At 35.7% G+C, this 18048-nt stretch overlaps 4 protein-coding genes and 1 long non-coding RNA gene across 6 annotated transcripts; 1 reads left to right on the top strand and 4 right to left on the bottom strand.

The window, feature by feature from the left end:
- Positions 1–81: 81 nt before the first annotated feature.
- Positions 82–7046, bottom strand: LOC117568264 (serine/threonine-protein kinase Genghis Khan). The gene is made up of 11 exons (XM_034248752.2): positions 6915–7046; positions 5360–5584; positions 5023–5294; positions 2067–4964; positions 1719–1995; positions 1237–1665; positions 967–1173; positions 722–907; positions 566–659; positions 300–496; positions 82–239 (listed from the first exon to the last, which is right to left on the bottom strand). Exons 1-11 carry the CDS (start codon positions 6946–6948, stop codon positions 139–141), a joined length of 4920 nt encoding a protein of 1639 aa, XP_034104643.1. The 5' UTR covers positions 6949–7046; the 3' UTR covers positions 82–138.
- Positions 7047–7582: 536 nt separating this feature from the next.
- On the bottom strand, positions 7583–12738 carry LOC117569183 (catenin delta-2). Of its 2 annotated transcripts, none has more exons than XM_034250251.2 (4): positions 12605–12738; positions 10330–11174; positions 9361–9917; positions 7583–9226 (listed from the first exon to the last, which is right to left on the bottom strand). In XM_034250251.2, exons 2-4 carry the CDS (start codon positions 11154–11156, stop codon positions 8259–8261), a joined length of 2352 nt encoding a protein of 783 aa, XP_034106142.1. In that variant the 5' UTR covers positions 11157–11174; positions 12605–12738; the 3' UTR covers positions 7583–8258. The 2 variants fall into 2 exon arrangements, with proteins under 2 accessions (XP_034106142.1, XP_051861808.1); XM_052005848.1 differs by lacking the exon at positions 12605–12738 and adding an exon at positions 12243–12356.
- A 1037-nt stretch (positions 12739–13775) lies between these two features.
- LOC117569913 (cofilin/actin-depolymerizing factor homolog) lies at positions 13776–16214 on the bottom strand. Its single transcript, XM_034251256.2, has 4 exons — positions 16052–16214; positions 14337–14527; positions 14158–14263; positions 13776–14089 (listed from the first exon to the last, which is right to left on the bottom strand). Exons 1-4 carry the CDS (start codon positions 16052–16054, stop codon positions 13943–13945), a joined length of 447 nt encoding a protein of 148 aa, XP_034107147.1. The 5' UTR covers positions 16055–16214; the 3' UTR covers positions 13776–13942.
- LOC127565739 (uncharacterized) lies at positions 15473–16131 on the top strand. The gene is made up of 2 exons (XR_007955089.1): positions 15473–15736; positions 15836–16131. It is a non-coding gene; the product is annotated as an uncharacterized LOC127565739 (long non-coding RNA).
- A 1090-nt stretch (positions 16215–17304) lies between the features above and the next one.
- Positions 17305–17786, bottom strand: LOC117569914 (60S ribosomal protein L38). The gene is made up of 2 exons (XM_034251257.2): positions 17662–17786; positions 17305–17604 (listed from the first exon to the last, which is right to left on the bottom strand). Exon 2 carries the CDS (start codon positions 17602–17604, stop codon positions 17392–17394), a length of 213 nt encoding a protein of 70 aa, XP_034107148.1. The 5' UTR covers positions 17662–17786; the 3' UTR covers positions 17305–17391.
- Positions 17787–18048: the final 262 nt, after the last annotated feature.

Here is an 18048-nt window from a genome sequence, read left to right as displayed (position 1 = left end):
GAAAAATTAAATTTTTTACCTCTACTTCATGCAAACCAAAAAATATACAATGGTTAAAAGTAAATAAAATGCAGAAGGCAATTATAATTTGACAAATTTTTATTCGAAAATGGGTTGAATAAATATGAGTATTACAAGTTAATCTATATTGTTAAGATCGTCAAAAAGTAACGCCCCCATTGGGCTGGGAGTCCTGGAGGGTATATTGTCATTGCCAAAATCCTCAGAGTTACCATCAGCTGGAGGAAATCGATATCAGTTAATAATTTAGAAATATATTAACATTATTTTAAACTCACTTTGATCCAGAAAATTCGATTTTCTCAATTGGTTAACGGAATTTAATGAAGATATGAGTTGCTTATTAGTGTGCTCCGCTGTCTCCAAAGTTGTTGGCAAATCCAGTAAACGTTGATTTTGAATACCGTCTCCAGGACCCATATGCGAAATATGGTTAAAGTTTGATGGTGCTGATATCATCTTTGATCTCCGATCACTGCAACATCAATATTTAAATTTGCAATAAAATTACATTTAAAACGTGTACAATTGAAACAAAGCTTGCCTTTTTACTGTTTTATTTATTTCTCTGATAGAGAATCTACGTTTGATATTGCTGACTCCCTTGCGGTCACTATCGCGATGTTGTAGAAGACCCTCTGAGAAACGATATTAGAGAATTTAGATATAATGCTGTAAATCATGAAAGAATTTTACTTACTTGTATGAATATTAGCCAAGTAAACGATCAAAGGTGTGTCGTTAATAGATGTCAAGACAACGTTGCCAACGTTGTTCAGTGGAAGTGACTGCTTGATACCAATTGATTGCACCCATTCAGATGTTTGTGTGTTAAAGATATCCAAATGAGTCTCCGAGAAAACCAATAAATGGCCATCAGAATAAGCTATAAAAATAGTAGTGATTACGGTTATTGGAACATTAATCATTAATTATAATACTCACTTATATATGTAGGGAAAGCTGGATACATGATTTCCCTGTCACGCGATTTGCGTCCTTGTAGATCCACATATATAGCGAGGGTTTGAAATACTAAGAGGTATTCGCCAAAAGTGCCACCAGTTGGACTTAATATTTCAATTACTCTGACTGCATCAACGCCAGAATAATTAAGAAACGCGCACAACTGATTCTCCGGGTGAACCAAAGCTATAAGAATTTAATTTTTTAGATTTAATTATTTATGAATATAGCTTCGTAAAAAAAACTTACACATTGCAGTTGCTTCTCCCCGCAGGAAGTAAGCTGTAAACCCGCTTTGGTGAGCGACCACAAGGCGCATATCGGATAGTATTTGAACGTGTTGAGCTAAATAACCAATTGTGAACTCGCATGTCTTCTGGTGCCTTGTACGTGTTCGATTAATTTCGTAAACAATAATTTGTGTATGATTATTGGGGCGCTTCAAAGCAATGATAAATGAATAAACAATGCTGGGGTAACGGCGAATGATGCCGGTACACGCGGAAATGCAATTTTTAGACTCTACGACTTTAATCCATTCAACATCACTGGCCTCCAATGCTCTTATGGGAAGCAGTCTCAAATGACGTTGTTTACCACACAAAATGACAATTATCTGCTCCTCTTCAATATACCACAATTGAAGGATTTTCTTCGTTTCACCAATTCGAGCAATTTCTGAAAGTGATTTGTTAGAATTTGGCGTGATTTTACTCAAGGAATGTACTCACCATACTGATCCAGATTCAAATAAAATAATCCATCTTCTGTTCCCAACAGAATTTGATTGGGATATGTGATGACCGAGCATAGAGCGTTACGTATTATGGATAATGTGTTATCCAAGATCTCATTGACTTTATAAATGGCCGTATTTGGTAAATTATTTCGTTTCAATATTCGATGTAGTTCGCCCAAGGCAATAACCCATTTGGATTTTTCAGATTCGTTATCCGCCAACATCAGCGTATTTAATGAGATTCCACTTTCAATGAGCGCTGTTTTGATCTAATATACCAAAATAAAAATATTTGAATGAGAACAATAAAATTTGGTTAAATTCAAATGTTAGTACTAACCTTAAAAATGCATGGAACATCTTTTTTGGCTGCATGTATTACATCACTTTCGCGGACGCTGCCAACAGAGAATTCGGGATCTCGCATATCCAAGACCTGTGAGACACTGACGCTTGGTAACGCGCAACGATCCGTTGAGATGTCATACAGAAATAGTTTAAAGTCGCAGACGACAACAAATTGACGAATCCATCCTCGTTTGATAACACCCGACTTGGGCACCTTCACGTAGCCTTCGTATGCAGTGCCAATTCCTCGCGTAGGATCAATGCCCAACGGTCGCTTTGTTTGATCCATAGGAACTGGGCACATGGTCGGCACTCTTTGGCAGCAGACAGTGTGACAGGCGAAGCCACAAATTTCACAAACGACGCCCTGTCTGGTCAGGCCAACCATCAACGAAGTGCAGTGATTGCACTTGGTTGGACTGCTGAAAGTACGTACCAAAAATTGATGTATGGAAGTATTGCCTGAAGGTTTCTTCTTCGTGTCCTCGTAATTTAAGCTACTTTCCGATCGGATGTCGTCATTATTTGTAGATGCCTTACTACTTAAATTATCCTTGGTAGCCTTAAGTGCGTATTTGGATTCGTAATTGAAAAGCATGCCCGCGTTAGATGATTGAAACAGGTTCGATGACGTCGAAATATTGTCCCTGCCATCATTCACATAAGATTCAGTCGCATCGATGGCATCTGTGTTAATGGAGATATCCTTAAAGAAGGCGTTATTGTGATGCGAAGATTTATGCAAAAATGATTCCGAATAATCGAGATCGGCCTTCTGCAAATCCCTTAGCTCATTTTCCTTTTTCTTCAAATCGTATACAACCGATTCACAACGCTTCTTATAATCACAAGCTTCCTTTTGCGTGGAAATCAGTTCAGCTCTCGTTTGACTTAATTCTTCAGCTATAAATGCCTTAGCTTGGATTTCGCGTTGCAGCGCACTTTGCAGATTAAGCAGTTCCATTTTATCAAGCTTTTGCGATCGACGATTGCGCCAATTCTTGTGATCAACCGCGTTATTATTAAATGTGCCGACGTGTTTGAGGTATTCGATTTCTTCTGTCATCTTGGTGGCCAGCGCTTGTAGATAACTGCGAGCATCTCGTTCGTCGGATACCCATTGAATAATCTCGGCCATTTGCAGCTCCCAATGATTTATGGCTTCGCGTTTCACTTGCAACTCTTTCAGTATTTCCACTTCCTCCGTTTGCAAGTCACGCAGATTCTTTGATTTCAAATTAACCTCTGCACTTAATCGTTGATTCTCCTCAACCCATGTTGATTTTTCCAAATCGTAACGCTTTTGGAATTCCAAAATCGTTTCAGCTGATTCCGCCATTGAATCAATGGACGTAGTCTTTAATTTCTCATGCGTTTGCTGCAACTCCTTCGACAGCATAGCGTTCGCTGTTTCCATCTCATGGAGCTGATCTCGCAGCGCTTCCAGTTCCATATTGTGACGTGCCTGTTGATGATTCAATTTCTCAGCATATTGCAATTCAATTCTTTCGATTTCATAGCCTGCAATGCCCGAACCCATTGGTGCCGTTGTGTCCACATTTGGCACCGACTTGCGAAAGTCGCTCTGCAACTTGCGGCAACATTCTTCGGCATGCTCCCGAATTTTCTTCTCCTTTGATGCTTCGTTGACGGCATCTTCAATATGTAATTCAAGCTCTCGACGTGTTTTATCCGACTTGCGCAATTCGTTTCGTAAGCTATCATTCTTCTGTATTGCCGCATCGAGCTCCTCCTCTTTATCGCGCACTTGTCGCGACAATTTCTGTTTTTGGTTGCGCAGCTCGGTCAATTTTTCGGTCACCTCCGAGTACTCCATCATTGCACCATTGCGCTGTGAGATTGCTTCTTTGAGTTCAGCATCTTGTGTTTTTAGACGTTCCAAAACCTCATTGTATTTCGCAGTTAGATCGCTTTTGTCGTGCTTCGATTGCAACAGTTGTTCGTTTAATGCTTTCAATTGTTTGTTCAGCAATTCATTCGAGCTATCGGAATCTTTGGATAGTTCACTGCACAGCATAGAACTTTCAAGGGTATCGCCAAAACCCGATGTTTTGGATTGATCAAATTTCCGCGAGTCTGTCGAGTAGCCATTTTGTGAGAATGTAAAGCCAATAAAAGGCAAATGAAATCCGGAAAATGCTGGATTCGCCGATGGTGGGATGGTGTCGGTTAACCTGACATCATTGTCATCCACATCAAAATTCGATGTGTCCGTTGGACTGGACACTTCGGGGATATAAGGTGCAAGGCCATTACGTATATTCTTCCAATCGATGCCTTCAAACCACGGATGCGTCATAAAGTCATGCAAACCCTTCTGACCCAGTCGTTGCTCTGGTATGCATATAAGTTTACACAGTAAATCTTTCGAGGCATCGGATAATTTGCTTTGTTGACTTTCAGCTGGTGGCAGATTAAAGCAATTCTGATGATTCATAATCTTGCCATAGGTTTCAACCAGGCTCTCCGCGTAGAATGGCGTTTCGCCATACAGCATTTCATACATGCACACGCCAAGTGACCACCAATCGCATTCGGTGCCATAACGCCCCTTGCCATCCTCCATGGCACGCAGTATTTCGGGGGATATGTAATCGGGTGTGCCCACGGCGACATTCGATTGGACTGTGCCGTCTTTGTCCAGTCGTAAGCACGAACCAAAGTCAGCCAAACGCACATGTCCTCTTTTATCCAAGAGCACATTGTCTGGCTTGATGTCTCGATGCACATACTTCAGTTGATGAATGCTATTCACGGCCAATATCATTTCGGTGATGTAAAACTTGGCCATGTCTTCGGGCAGTTTATCTTCGAATTTGCTCAAGAGTGTCAGCAAGTCGCCGCCGCAGTAATAGTCCATAACCAGGTACTGCAATGAAAGATACATTTAGTTTGGGAACATCAATTGAAGAGTTGTTACCACTTACCAAATTGATATTATCCTGAAACGCATAATGCAAATTTGTAATCCACTGGCGATCGCCAAGCACTAACACATCTCTTTCTTCACGAAAACAAGCCGTCTCTGCACGCTTCAGCATTTCCCACTTGTTCAATATTTTCATGGCGAAAATATTCTCGGATGAAAGCATGCGTACCACGCAAACTTCACCAAAGGCGCCACGACCAATTATTTTCAATATTTCGAAATCCTCACGCGTTAGCCGCAGCTTCCTTACAATGTGCACGAAAGGCTTTGCTGAAAATTTTCATGAGATTTAAGTTAATTGTGTTAGCTTTTGTCTTTAAATGTGAAATACTAACCAAGCTTAAGAAAGTCGGATACACTTTTCTCGCGACGCAAGGATGAATTACTGCACTCATCGTAGAGCAAGATAAATGTATCCAATAATGCATCCATGGAAAACTGATGACCCTTGAAATTGTCTTCCAAATTGAGGCTTTGATTCAATTTCTTGTCGCCGTCTGGCTCACTTAAAAGTGACTCCAGCAGCTCAAGCCTCTCATTACAGCTCAGCGCCATTAGGTCTAAAAAAATACGCATTAACGTTGTAATAATTATGTCGATACATAAAATTAAAAAAAAAAATTGTTTTTTCGCTTTTTTAAATATTCTTAATTTAAATTTAAAAATAAATTGGTTAGTAGAAATTGAATTTATTTAATATAAATAAATAATATAAATCACTTTTGCAAGCCTTTCTGAGACACTGCAGCTTTCTTGCCAAACACAGACTATTCACAAGAAAAAAAAAACAATCTTAATGCACTTAAATATGTGTATATATACATACTTATCCACTCACTAGGTAAATATCTTTAAAACAGATGCCTTATGCATATATGTGTATGTATATATGAAGAGTAACAAAGGAATCTAGTTATTCGTCTAGTAAACTAACGAGAATCAAAACAAATTCAGAGAATTTGTGATAGGTTATCTATTGAAAAATTTTATGTATAAAATATACATATATTCGATAATAAAAAGCAAACATTTTTACAACTCTATTTAAAATTGACAAAAACACCAAATGTTTCGGCATTTGAAATACAGTAAAAATTGCATGCTACATTTTGCCGCCCACTTTGGGGCCCTTTGAGGGCGAAATTAGTCTGATATTCCGTCCTGTTTCGAATTCCCCTTCCAGCGCCAACTTACGTCATAAAAGGAAACTACTGTGAAAAATGCAGCTTTCTACCTTTTACGGTTGGGGACTGCGCGTTGATGAATCAGTCGTTGAGGCCGCCAGCACAAACAATTTTATATATAGAGTTGTATAAATATGAATGTATGCATGTTAGAACATTCATTTTGTATGTGTGGATGCATATAAAAAGTATGCAATCAGCATCTTAAGTTTTTGCTTCGTATTGCTCACAAACACCATACACTCATATGTTGTTCATATACGGCAAAAAAGGTATGGCACACATGCATATGTAAATATGTATCATTGTAGTTGTGTTTATTGGCTTATCGTAGGTTTGGCATGTTTCCGACATATGCGCACACAGACACACACACACAAGAAAGGTATATTTACATATGTATGTCTGCACGTATTTGCAGAATGTACACAATAATTCTGCTCACTAGGCATTCATAATTTTATTCGTCTTTTTCCATACGTATTCATTTTACACGCACACATTTAAATTTATGCGAAAATATTTCGTCTCTGCACATACTTTTAATATATACACACGCTCTTTATGTACATACATACATATATGCAACTAAATAAAAACATATGTATATGCATACGTTCAAATAAACATACATGTATGTATGTATGTTTAGTAAGTAGAACAGAAGCATTCACTAATCTACCGATTTATCTATTAAGTAAATTACCACCGAGCTCAGGCAATGAGCTTTCATAATCCATTTTATAAATATTAGTTATTTCGAGTGAACATATCTTCGTGGATATAAAACAATGTGGATTGAAAAACAATGTAAAAGCCGACTTATACTCAGCGTGACCGCACGCAGAGTTTTAAGATGTACTTTATTGCGTTACAAAAATATACCGCAAGGGACGATTTCCAAACATATAGGTTGGTCACACTTCTTTGATTTATTATATTTAAAATTATGAGCTAAGAAAATTTACAGAACAATTTTCTTGCGTATGATGGTTTGTTAAGTTTATTAACGTCAAAATTAAAAATAAATTAAATGAAAAATAACAATTACTATTTAATTATTGGGCACACTGCTTGTAGCGCCAGGGATGCAGTGCGCAAGCAATGGTATCGATGCCTGATTCGAAAATTAAAACTGGGATTCCTCTTATTCCAACATCGAACATCGTAAGTAAAATGCATGCCCATCGATTGGTCTTTTGTCGTTCAAATGGAGTAAGTTATAGATTTATTTTAAATAAATAAATCATATACATATTTTCTATGGGTATTGGCCAACCATAAAAGACCCTAGACCAGTTGCCTTTTATCAAGAAGAAAATTTGCCTAAATAGTTAGTACAAGTCCTCAAATTAAGTAAACACATAGAAGATGTACATGAATGATCTTATTTTATTTTGTAGTCAAATGCACATAATAGGTGAATTAATTCCACCACTTATAATTATTATAATCAATGCTATAAAATCTTAACGCATACACAAAATAAACGATAAGTTTGTAATACAATAACATAAGAAAACATAAAAGCAATTCTTTTTGGGGTTTTATACTGATTCTAACTTTTGCATGGGTTTTTGTGCACATCAAATGTGATTGAATAATGAAGAGTACAAAAATGTTTATATATTTTAGAATGTAAACTGTAAAATGTGTTGGCGTGTTTGAAGACAATCGGATAAATGGTGTCTAAAAAGTCGGAAATTTTATTATTTTGTCTTGATATGTACTTATTATTATTATTATTTTATTACGGCCCAAATTCTTGTGAACTTTTGTATTTATTCAATAAGAAACAAAAGTTGTCGTCAGCTCAATATTGTTCAACGATTGCGTTTATTACGATGTACATCGTGTCCCAATGGCATTAGAAAAATTATAAAGCCCCAAGTAAAACCACAATTGTTTTTGTCCACTCTTCATTATTGCAAGAGCTGAATAGTTTGTGTGTATGTGTGTGTGTTTGAGAGAGTGTCTGTGTGTGGATGTGTGTGAGTGTGAATGTGTGTGTATCTACAACTAATAAAATAATTAACAAACAATATACACTTTATAATTGTTTTCGAACCATTTCCGACAACAATGCCGTATCGTTGTTGGACATGACAGCAGCTCCTCCTGCTGCTCCTCCTCCGCCGGCTGCTTCTTTGTTGCGATAAGAAGCATTTGGGACTCGCTGGATTGTTCGATCCTCATAACGCGTTCGTCCCTGAGATGCCATTGGTCTGTTCAGAGTATTGTTGGCATTATTTGGTGAACTTGGCGGGGTACTACTACTGTGTGCGGCAAAATGTTTATTCACAAAATCTTGCTCCTTCCAGCCATTCTTTTTGTAGACCTCACGCAGCTCATGGTGCTGCCACATTGTGTACAAAACTTGACTAGCAAACTTTATAACACACGACGTATATTGTTCTTTGCGTCTTGTGATATTCATCAATCTGTCCACGCCGCCTGCATCCAACAAGGAGCGTGCAAATTCGGGATTCTTTTTGATGACTTCATTAATCGTTGCCAATACTGCTGTGATTGTGTCGTCCGACGTATTTTGATCGTGCTGAGCATTGCCAGATGGCAGTTTTTGCACCAAATCACGCATTGCATATTTGCCAATCAACTCCTTGTTGCGCTGATCGATTGCCAGATTGCGTAGCGCGGTGGCGACAGCGCAAACCACACGATCGACTTCCATTCGCAGCAACTCGACGAGTATCGGAAGACCCTTCTCCTTACGCACCGTAGCGCGAATGTCGATACTAGGCTGCCAATAGCAGGCAGAAAGATTTTGAATTGCACCAGCTGCTGCCTCAAGAGTTTCAGGATTTGAACAGCTCTGCAGCAAAGAGAGATAATATTGAACCACTTCTGGTTGCCACAACTGTTCGTAGCCTTTGCCAGTTGGATTGTTTGTGCCAGTACTCTTGGAATATTCCGTGGAAAATATGTAGTCCTGTTGTGACTCATTCGCAGCAGCGTCTTTCTTCTTTTTACTTGTGCCAAAGCATCCCAAATTTTCGCCTGCAACAAATATTATAATTTATCAATAAACTGATCATTTAACAAAGTGAGTAATAGTTAATGACAAATTAAAATAAAAATATAAGAAAAGTTAAAAAAAAAGAAAAAAAATATATCACATATATATAAATCACCTTTTGAAGACGATGGAATGGCTCGTTCTTGTATAATAAATGGATGCTTATCATAATTGGGATCCTCAACTTCTTGGCATCTGTACGAGAGATTGCGCAGTATACAAACACAATTCTCTACCGTTTTATTTCCAATGTTATTTTTCTCAATAGACGATCGCACGACGTAAAAGAGCGATTCCACCAAGTTTTCGCAATTTCGAAGGCATTCTCGGGCATGTTCTCCGGCTGAACTCACATTTCTCAAGACTCCAGAAGCATTGCGAAATACTGTGGAAAAGCAAGTCTCACCCGAACAGATGGGATCCCATCCCGAGTGAGGCTTGATAATGTTACAAACTATAGCAGCCAGCGCTTCATCAATAATTGACCGTTTAATGTCCTCGCATGACGACATATTCCATAATACTCCAGTTACCAACTCTTTAACCTCAGTTTCTTGAGACCGACACAAGAGATGCACCAATGCCTCAATCCCGCCAGCATTTTTAATTCCACGCTTATTCTCGTCATTTTGTCTACCATAAGATAAATTACGCAAGGCACCGCAAGCATTCCTGTAAAGAGATATATATCAATATTCCATTGTTAATCAAAATAAATTATTTCACTGCACTTAATTATGCGCCACTAACTAAAACATTGCACTTTATTTGTGCTGTAATATATTGATATTTTATTAATTAACTACTGATCTGAAGTTTACTTGAGAACAAGAATTTTTAAGTCCGTACCAACCTTTATTATGGTATTAATAAGAAGAGAGCTTTTTATAAAGATATTACTTTTACCATTAATTTTTCTGAATACGTTTGTTTAATTATCAAGACTATTTAAAAGAAGAAAGTTCCTAAAGTTTGTACACAAGAAATACTAATCTTTTTTTGCCAATAGTTTAATATATGTAGAAATAAATGTAAATGCACAGTTATTAAATACAAATAATTATAAAATTGTGACGTTACTTACTTGTGAATTTCGGGTGCATCGTATGATAATAATCGAATTAAAGGAGGAATGCCGCCCAAAGTCCTTGTGCGCTGCTTATTTGGATCATCCATATAGCATAGATGCTGCAAATATGCAGCCGCATTTGCCTTTATAGCATTATTTGGATTGCTAAGAAAGCTAATGACCTCCGATAGATTCGGATCCCGCCATCTCATTGTTGAACAAAGATCACTATCGGAACCACCAATGAAATCTTCTTTTTCACCAATTCTCGGTGGTACTGAGTTCAATGAACTTGTGGGGAATGGAGCTAATTTAAAATCACCTTGACCCTCAAATGGTCGACATTGAGCATCGATTGCCTGCTCTGATCCATTGAGATTATTGTCAAACGGCCGCGACGCAAACGGTTTCATATTCGCGCTAACGCCCGGCAAGCCATAAGTAGCATCGGCAGTATAGCCATATGGAACAACCGGTTCATCTGTGTAATGCGGTTCTAGGCCACAGGGTGGTAAGCCCGATAGACCGAAGTCGGCACCTTCATCGAATTGCGGAGCCTGTATGTATCGTACGGTCGGCACCAAGGCATGTCCCTCCATGCCGGGAATGGATACTTCTTGTGGAGCTGTTTCCACTTTGTTCTGCGACCCAATTGTCGAGCAATGTGGCCCCATGCGTGTCAGGGTCCCCATGCCCGTGGGCTTTGAGATATAGAGCGGTGCATTTGAGTATCCTGCCGCCGTGTATTGCTCAAAGTTTTGGAATGCCGTGTACTGAGTTTGAATGTGCCCCGCCTCCGACACCATCGACGGCTCTATGTTCAAATTTTGCTGGGGATTCATCTTAGCTTAGTTTCAATTCTGTAAAATAAAAAGAGAATCGAAAAGATATTTTATTCATTTAATATATGATTAAAATACGAGTGATCTGAAGTCAGTATTAAAATCAAGATCAATTAAAACCATTTAACGATCAAGAAAATTACTTTCTTCTGATAATGAAAATGGCATCAATCAATTACTCATTTTTGTTTTTTATATACCTCTGTGTGAGTAATTCAATATCACTGACAATTAGTGTTATCTTTTTGGTCTGGAGGTTCTTTCAAACATAAACGGAACAAGTTTAATGCACTCTCACAAAAAGTTTCATATAGTGAGTAATGCATGAAGATGGTGAAGTGGGGGAGGAGGCCTCTATAAAGTATCTTGATGTCGATAAAGGCATTAAGAACAAAAACTGAGTTTGAATAGCGTTGCGTGCTGATATTTTCCAATAAGGAAGATACAAAGAAAATATTTATAATTTCCAATTGTCGAATAGAAGTCAGTCAGCTATATTGATTATAATCCCTAACAAAGAGTAAACATGAATACAATGGAACCATAAAGTAGTGAATCTGAATTTTGTTTCTTTACCAGCATAAACATAGTTCATTAAACTATATTCAATCACTATTAATCCAGAAATTATTCATTTAATCATTAATCCTACTTAGTTGACTTTCAACACTTGTTTTATTTGTCTGCATCAAATCGCCAGTCATCTTTCAACCAGAATGATGTAGAATATCCTTGTTTCTTTACTTGCAGGTATTTTACCACACATACATATACATGGATGTATGTATCCACATATGTACATATTCGCATTCGCATGTCAGTGGATGTAGACGAATATGTAGAAAAACATACAAACACCACGCCCCTTAATTATGTGTGTATGCACAGCAGTGTGTAGAATAATTATGTATTTAGTTAATTATTCAAATTATGCAAAGCCGGAAAGCAAGCATTCTGCACATATGTGCGTACAAATATTTAACTTATTTACACACTTCGTGTCACTAAAGCCGATTTTGATCCAGCGGTTTTCCTAAGTAGTGTTTGTATATACATACATATAAAAATACATATACATGTACGTACACTGGCATGGATGCATGTATGTGTGTGTCCGCAGATACTTATTAAAAATATCGATTTTTCGCAGAGGTGTCGTCGCTTTATAGTTTACTGCAAGTATACATGCATTTGAAAGCCATCGTATTTATATAAATTTCACTTGCAAACAACACACTTTATAAAAACACAGAATTTATCATTACAAAAAAAATAATTATACATAAGCAAATTGGAATGTATGTGTATCTTCAGCTGAACGATGTACAAAATGTTTTCAAATTTGAATTATTTCTGTATGTGTGTACAGACTTTCCAACTAGATCTTGCACTTCGCTTTCAAACTAAGCATCGTGCTTGCTCATTTAGCAATTGGTTCGATTACCCACCTTAAAAATACCAGTAAATTATGTTGATAAACATATTAAATGATAGCAAGACACAAATCTATATATGAGCTTAGTCTTCACGAACAATGCTTTGGTAATATTCTTTGCGTACTAATTCAAAGTCGGACTCGTACATATTATGAAAATGTTCAATTCCACTTGTTCCGGAGTCACACGTAAACATATCGCCGCCATTGTTGAGAACAAAATGAACTACGATTCCAGTTACAAATTGTAGTGGTTTAAGTATGTAGTATTACAATGTTATAATCAAAACTTAGTGTTTTGTTAAAAAAAATAATTGATTTAAATTAACAAATAAATATTTACAATAATAAACGAATATAATTCATAAACCCAAATTTATTATTCAACAAATTTGTTCGTGAACAGTTACTATTATCAAGTAATACATATTATATTATTTTATAAAATAAACAGAGTATACGAGAAGCTGAACGAAAATTATATAAAATTTTACGAAATTTAAAAACAAAAAAATACTTCCAGATAAATGTTCAACATTATTAAGAACACCATGTACACTGTGTTTCTGACTGAAAGTATTTTATAGTTTTTATTTCAATTTGTTCGCACTAATCCCGATAAAATAATTCCTAATTTATTTATAAATATACATGTAGTAGATATGCACCTGAAGTATGAAAATAAATATGTTAAGCCCACGATTTTTACAGACTCGACTAATTATATACTCTTTTCAATTACAACTGTTTTTGTGTTTAAGCATATTGAGTGTCTCAATGATTAATAAAGTCTCTTGATCTATATTGAAGTTAATTGTTTAATATTATTATTTGAGACCTTTTAAGATAGTTATAATAATAATAGTTTAAAAAAAATCAATGTTTTGAAATTTTTTATCGGAGAACCTAAAAACTTGTTTTTCGCCTTGAGTTTAAATTCACCGTTAAATTTCCGTGACTCATGACTTGCATTATTCAGCCAGTCTCAGAATACCATTTTATTCAATCTATATAAGGACTCACACTTAGGGACGGAAAGAAGTCAGCCAGACACCTGATGACGCATGGGGCATTTTTATTACGCTGCCTTTGTGGTTGTTTTGATTATGATTCGAGTGATTGTGCTTAATATACGTATGTATAGTTATACATACATACGTCATTGATAATAAAAACCCAAGGAATTGTTAAATTAATTTTCTTTATTTATACTGAAAATACAAATTATGTAGAAAATTTTCATACAAATTGGCGATCTTGACCGAATACAAATGTAATCGCTGATTCATGCACATTGTGGATTTTATGTTAAATGCATTGCACAGGCATACTTTCGATCTTGTGTGGTAGTCTATTGACGATCAGTAGCTCGAAGCTTTTCCTCGACGGCTTCACGAGATGCTTCCGACAAATCAGTGGCTTGAATATACTTCTGGACGCCGACCAAGGATTTCTTCAGAGCATCGAAAGAACTGGAATACAACATCTTCTTCTTAACCTGCAATACAAGAAGGAAATTTTCAATTATGGTATTTCGGTGGTTTTGTTTATAAGTTTGCTAATTACCTTAGCAGTATCGGGACACCATGACATGAGGAACAACTTTTGCTTCTTTGAGCTCTCTGACGTTCCTTGGCATTGGTGCATGTATTCAAAATCGAAGAGACCATATCTGCAAAAACATAATAGCAAAAAAATTGAAAAACCTCTAAGAACGCATCGAATTAATCTTTCAAGTAACTTACCGGCATTCGCCGGGACCGCACTTCTGGATATCATCTAGAAACTGGTCGTATTCACTGTTGCGATCTCCAACAGTTTCTACATCAATTTGCTTTTCATCGCGAATGTAAAAGATGACATAGCGGTGTTTCTTATCCTTTTTGATTTCTTCGTATGTGGTTTTGCATACATCCGAGACAGTTACTCCAGAAGCCTGTAAGAGAAATTATAATACATAAATAAAAATATTTGTTTGTGGACATTTTTGGTATAGTTCAAAAGAATTATCTCGAAACAAAGAACTTTCTCCACTCACAAATCTACCTTAAGCTGTTGTGAAACTGTGCTATCATCTGGTGACGCTTTGTTTGTTGTCCTACTATCACACGATCACGTTCGACAATCAACTTCATATATGCGTCTATATCAACAATTTTCAAGTATCTAAAAGCTTTCGAGATAAGGGCAAATCGAACATTGCCTTTTATGGGGCGCAGTTATGCCAATTATTCAGTTGGATCTTTTTCTTTTCTTTTCTTCTCTCCTCTTCATAATAAACATAATTTCCATATGCTCACATCCTTCTTCGTCATAAAATGTGTCTACGAAATGTGACAAGCTTTGTACTCTTATACAATTCTTGAATACGCGAATGTATCAACTGTACCCCACCCAAGACGCCTCTTCGAATGGTTATTTCTTCTTTTACATTTTGTTTTGTATATCCAAAACAAATTATTTATAATAATGTAACGCTTTTGAAAATCTTGTGCTAAAAACAAACATATTTTTCCCCATCCATTTTCTTTTGCGCCTCTTGCGCCCATCTCTCAATAAACAAACTTGGAACATAGTGTGCAACCCTTGTGCCGCGATATGTACCTATGTATGTATCTACCCACACATTTGCGAAAATTCGTATGATACAAACACACATGTGTTGGAATGGGAATGGTACACAAATACACAGACACATATACACATGTATATAGTAACACTCAAATACATTATTCAAATTTGCCGGTATACAGTAGGTAAAACCCAAATTACCGATTCTCGTAATGTATTATATTTTATATTAAAAAAATGTATAATTCAAGTGTATTTTTGTAATTTCAATCAAATTATATTGGGTAATGTAAGCATTTCATACAATATGTTCGCAATATACATTAAATTGAAAGTTTTGCATACATGTGCAAAACACACGTACGTATACAAAACCATGTACACACACGTAAGTGAACAGATGTACCCACATTCATGTATATATACATATTGATAAATTTGGAATTAATATGAGCATTACTCAGCCTACTCTGACTAATGTCTGCACATGTATGTATGTATGCTTTCAATACATAGATACATATACCATACCAAGTATTTATATTTCCGAACTCATACATATGTACATATAAATGTGTGTATATATGAATATATATCCATTTCCGTATACTTATACATACACACAAATGAATATATAATTATATATACATTTTTTTTCTTTATTCATATGTAGCTTTCTACTCTCGACGAAAATGTATGTACATATACATCTAAAAAAAAATATTTTTAGTGCATACTACTAAAATACATACATATATGTATAAAAATACATATACTTTTTACATATTTATGTCTAAATGAATCATCGCATTATGTGCGAGTTGTAAGTAGTACATGTAAATGAAATTATTACAGTATAAAAAAAAGTTTCTTCAGGAATCGTGCTTACCATTTTTTTGCTGCAAAATGTGAGTACTTTTTACCAAATTCGGAAACCAATTGCAATGTATGTATACGCTAAAACACAATTACCGCTTAGCCTTCCGACCGCAACGAACAACCGGACTAATCAATTTGGGTGGTGGTTCACTTGGCTGGATTTATACATGAGTTGTCATCCACACAAAGTTCATGAATTTGGATTCACAAGCTATGGACTTTTTGAAACGGTGGAAATGAAACAAAATATATTTAATTGGAAACACTGATATTTATAAGTTTATTTTTTTTAATTTAAAAGCAAAAATTAAATAGATAAAAATAAAAATGATTTCTTTTAAAAAAATAATTATTTAAAAATAACTTCTATTATCTCGTTCCTAATCGCTTCAATAAAAACAATATTTTTTAATTTAAATATGAAACCAAAATCTATAATCATTCGGTTCAAGTTTTCCCTTTGAATATGAATATGCAGATGAATGCATCAGAACCATATAGTTCGTAAATCCATAAATCCCAAATCTTGACAATCTTTAAGTATTGTTACAAAAAAGTAATCTCTGTTTAATTTGAAAAGAATTATATTTTATATATAATTGATCAGCTTACATGTATTTTTTTATCATCAATCTCTGCAATCTTAATAAGAAAATGTAAAACGCCCTTTGTACATATAATTTACAAATAATATGTAAATGATGTCGGAAATCCTTGTAAACAAAAAACGTTTGGCTAGCCGAGTCTATCTAATGCTATGATTTATTTGTTATTAGTTGAAGTTTGCTCTTCCATAGTACTTACCGGTCGAAACGAAATATATTTGTACGCCAAAAACGCTTTGTAAACCTCTTAAATCCCCAGCTCATAAAAAGAATCAAGCAAATAGCACACCTTGATACTTTGATAACTTCAAAATTCAACTCCTTTGGTTACGTGGAATTGTTGCAAATCTATTACGCCAACTAGAGTTCAACCCAGACTCACCTGCGGCGCTGCTTATATTATTATTAAGTAATACTCCCACTTGATTACATTTACAAAGTCAACTTTTTGTATCAGAGTTTCACGTGGGGGAAGCGGGCTTCAACAACTTATTTACCACTCAAGCAACACAATTGCAAAGATTGCAAACATTACAAACATTTGCACTGCTAGTCTCGTGTATATATTTTTGCACACAAATGTGAGTACGTACACATTTTGAATATTATATACTACATTTAAATGATGCATACACGTGAACATTAGTAAACACAGGTGTTATGTTTTAAACTGCTACTTTTCCATGTTTTATTCCTCGAAGAATATTCATCGAAATACAAGTTTGAAGTATAAATTTCTGCTGGTTTACTTGACTTCCTTCACTTGCAGACCTGGTGGCAGGGACTGCTTAATTTTGTCGGCCTTCTCCTTATCTTGCACCACGAGCGTGTAAAGGAAGCGGGAGCAACGAATCTTGAACTTGGTGTTCGATGGGTTCTTCTTTATTTTCACAGCACGCGCATCGGAGCGACGGGCCTTGTTCAGGAAGTCTTTTACTTCTTTGATTTCACGTGGCATCTGTGAATTAAAATCAGCTTTAGTTTACGCACATTTATATTTTATTCATTCACTTACATTGGTATTTTTTTATAAAATCAAATCACCAACATGTATTTACCCTACCAATAGGGAAAAGGAAAGAACTAATATTTTGTGAGTTTCCGGTTGTCTAATCGAAGCAGGGTTGCTTTTGCATTGGTTAAGAAAGTTATCGAAAATTTAAATAACACGTTTCCACTTATCGAGTGATATATAAAACAATGATCAAATTTGCTTGCTTTTGTATTTTTAATTTTAAATTGAGCAAATAAATAATATTAATACTATATGCAAATACATTTTTTAACGCCAAATAAAATAAAATAGGTTGATTGTATGAAAGAAGCTATATTTATTATATTAAATGTAATGTATTAGTTAGTATTGGAAAATATTCTATCAAGACAACTTCATAGATTTGTT

This window comes from Drosophila albomicans, chromosome 3 (genome assembly GCF_009650485.2).
Source record: "Drosophila albomicans strain 15112-1751.03 chromosome 3, ASM965048v2, whole genome shotgun sequence".
NCBI classification, from domain to species: Eukaryota; Metazoa; Arthropoda; class Insecta; order Diptera; family Drosophilidae; genus Drosophila; species Drosophila albomicans.
Note: the sequence above shows the minus strand (reverse complement) of the source record. Positions and strands in the feature narration are given on the sequence as shown.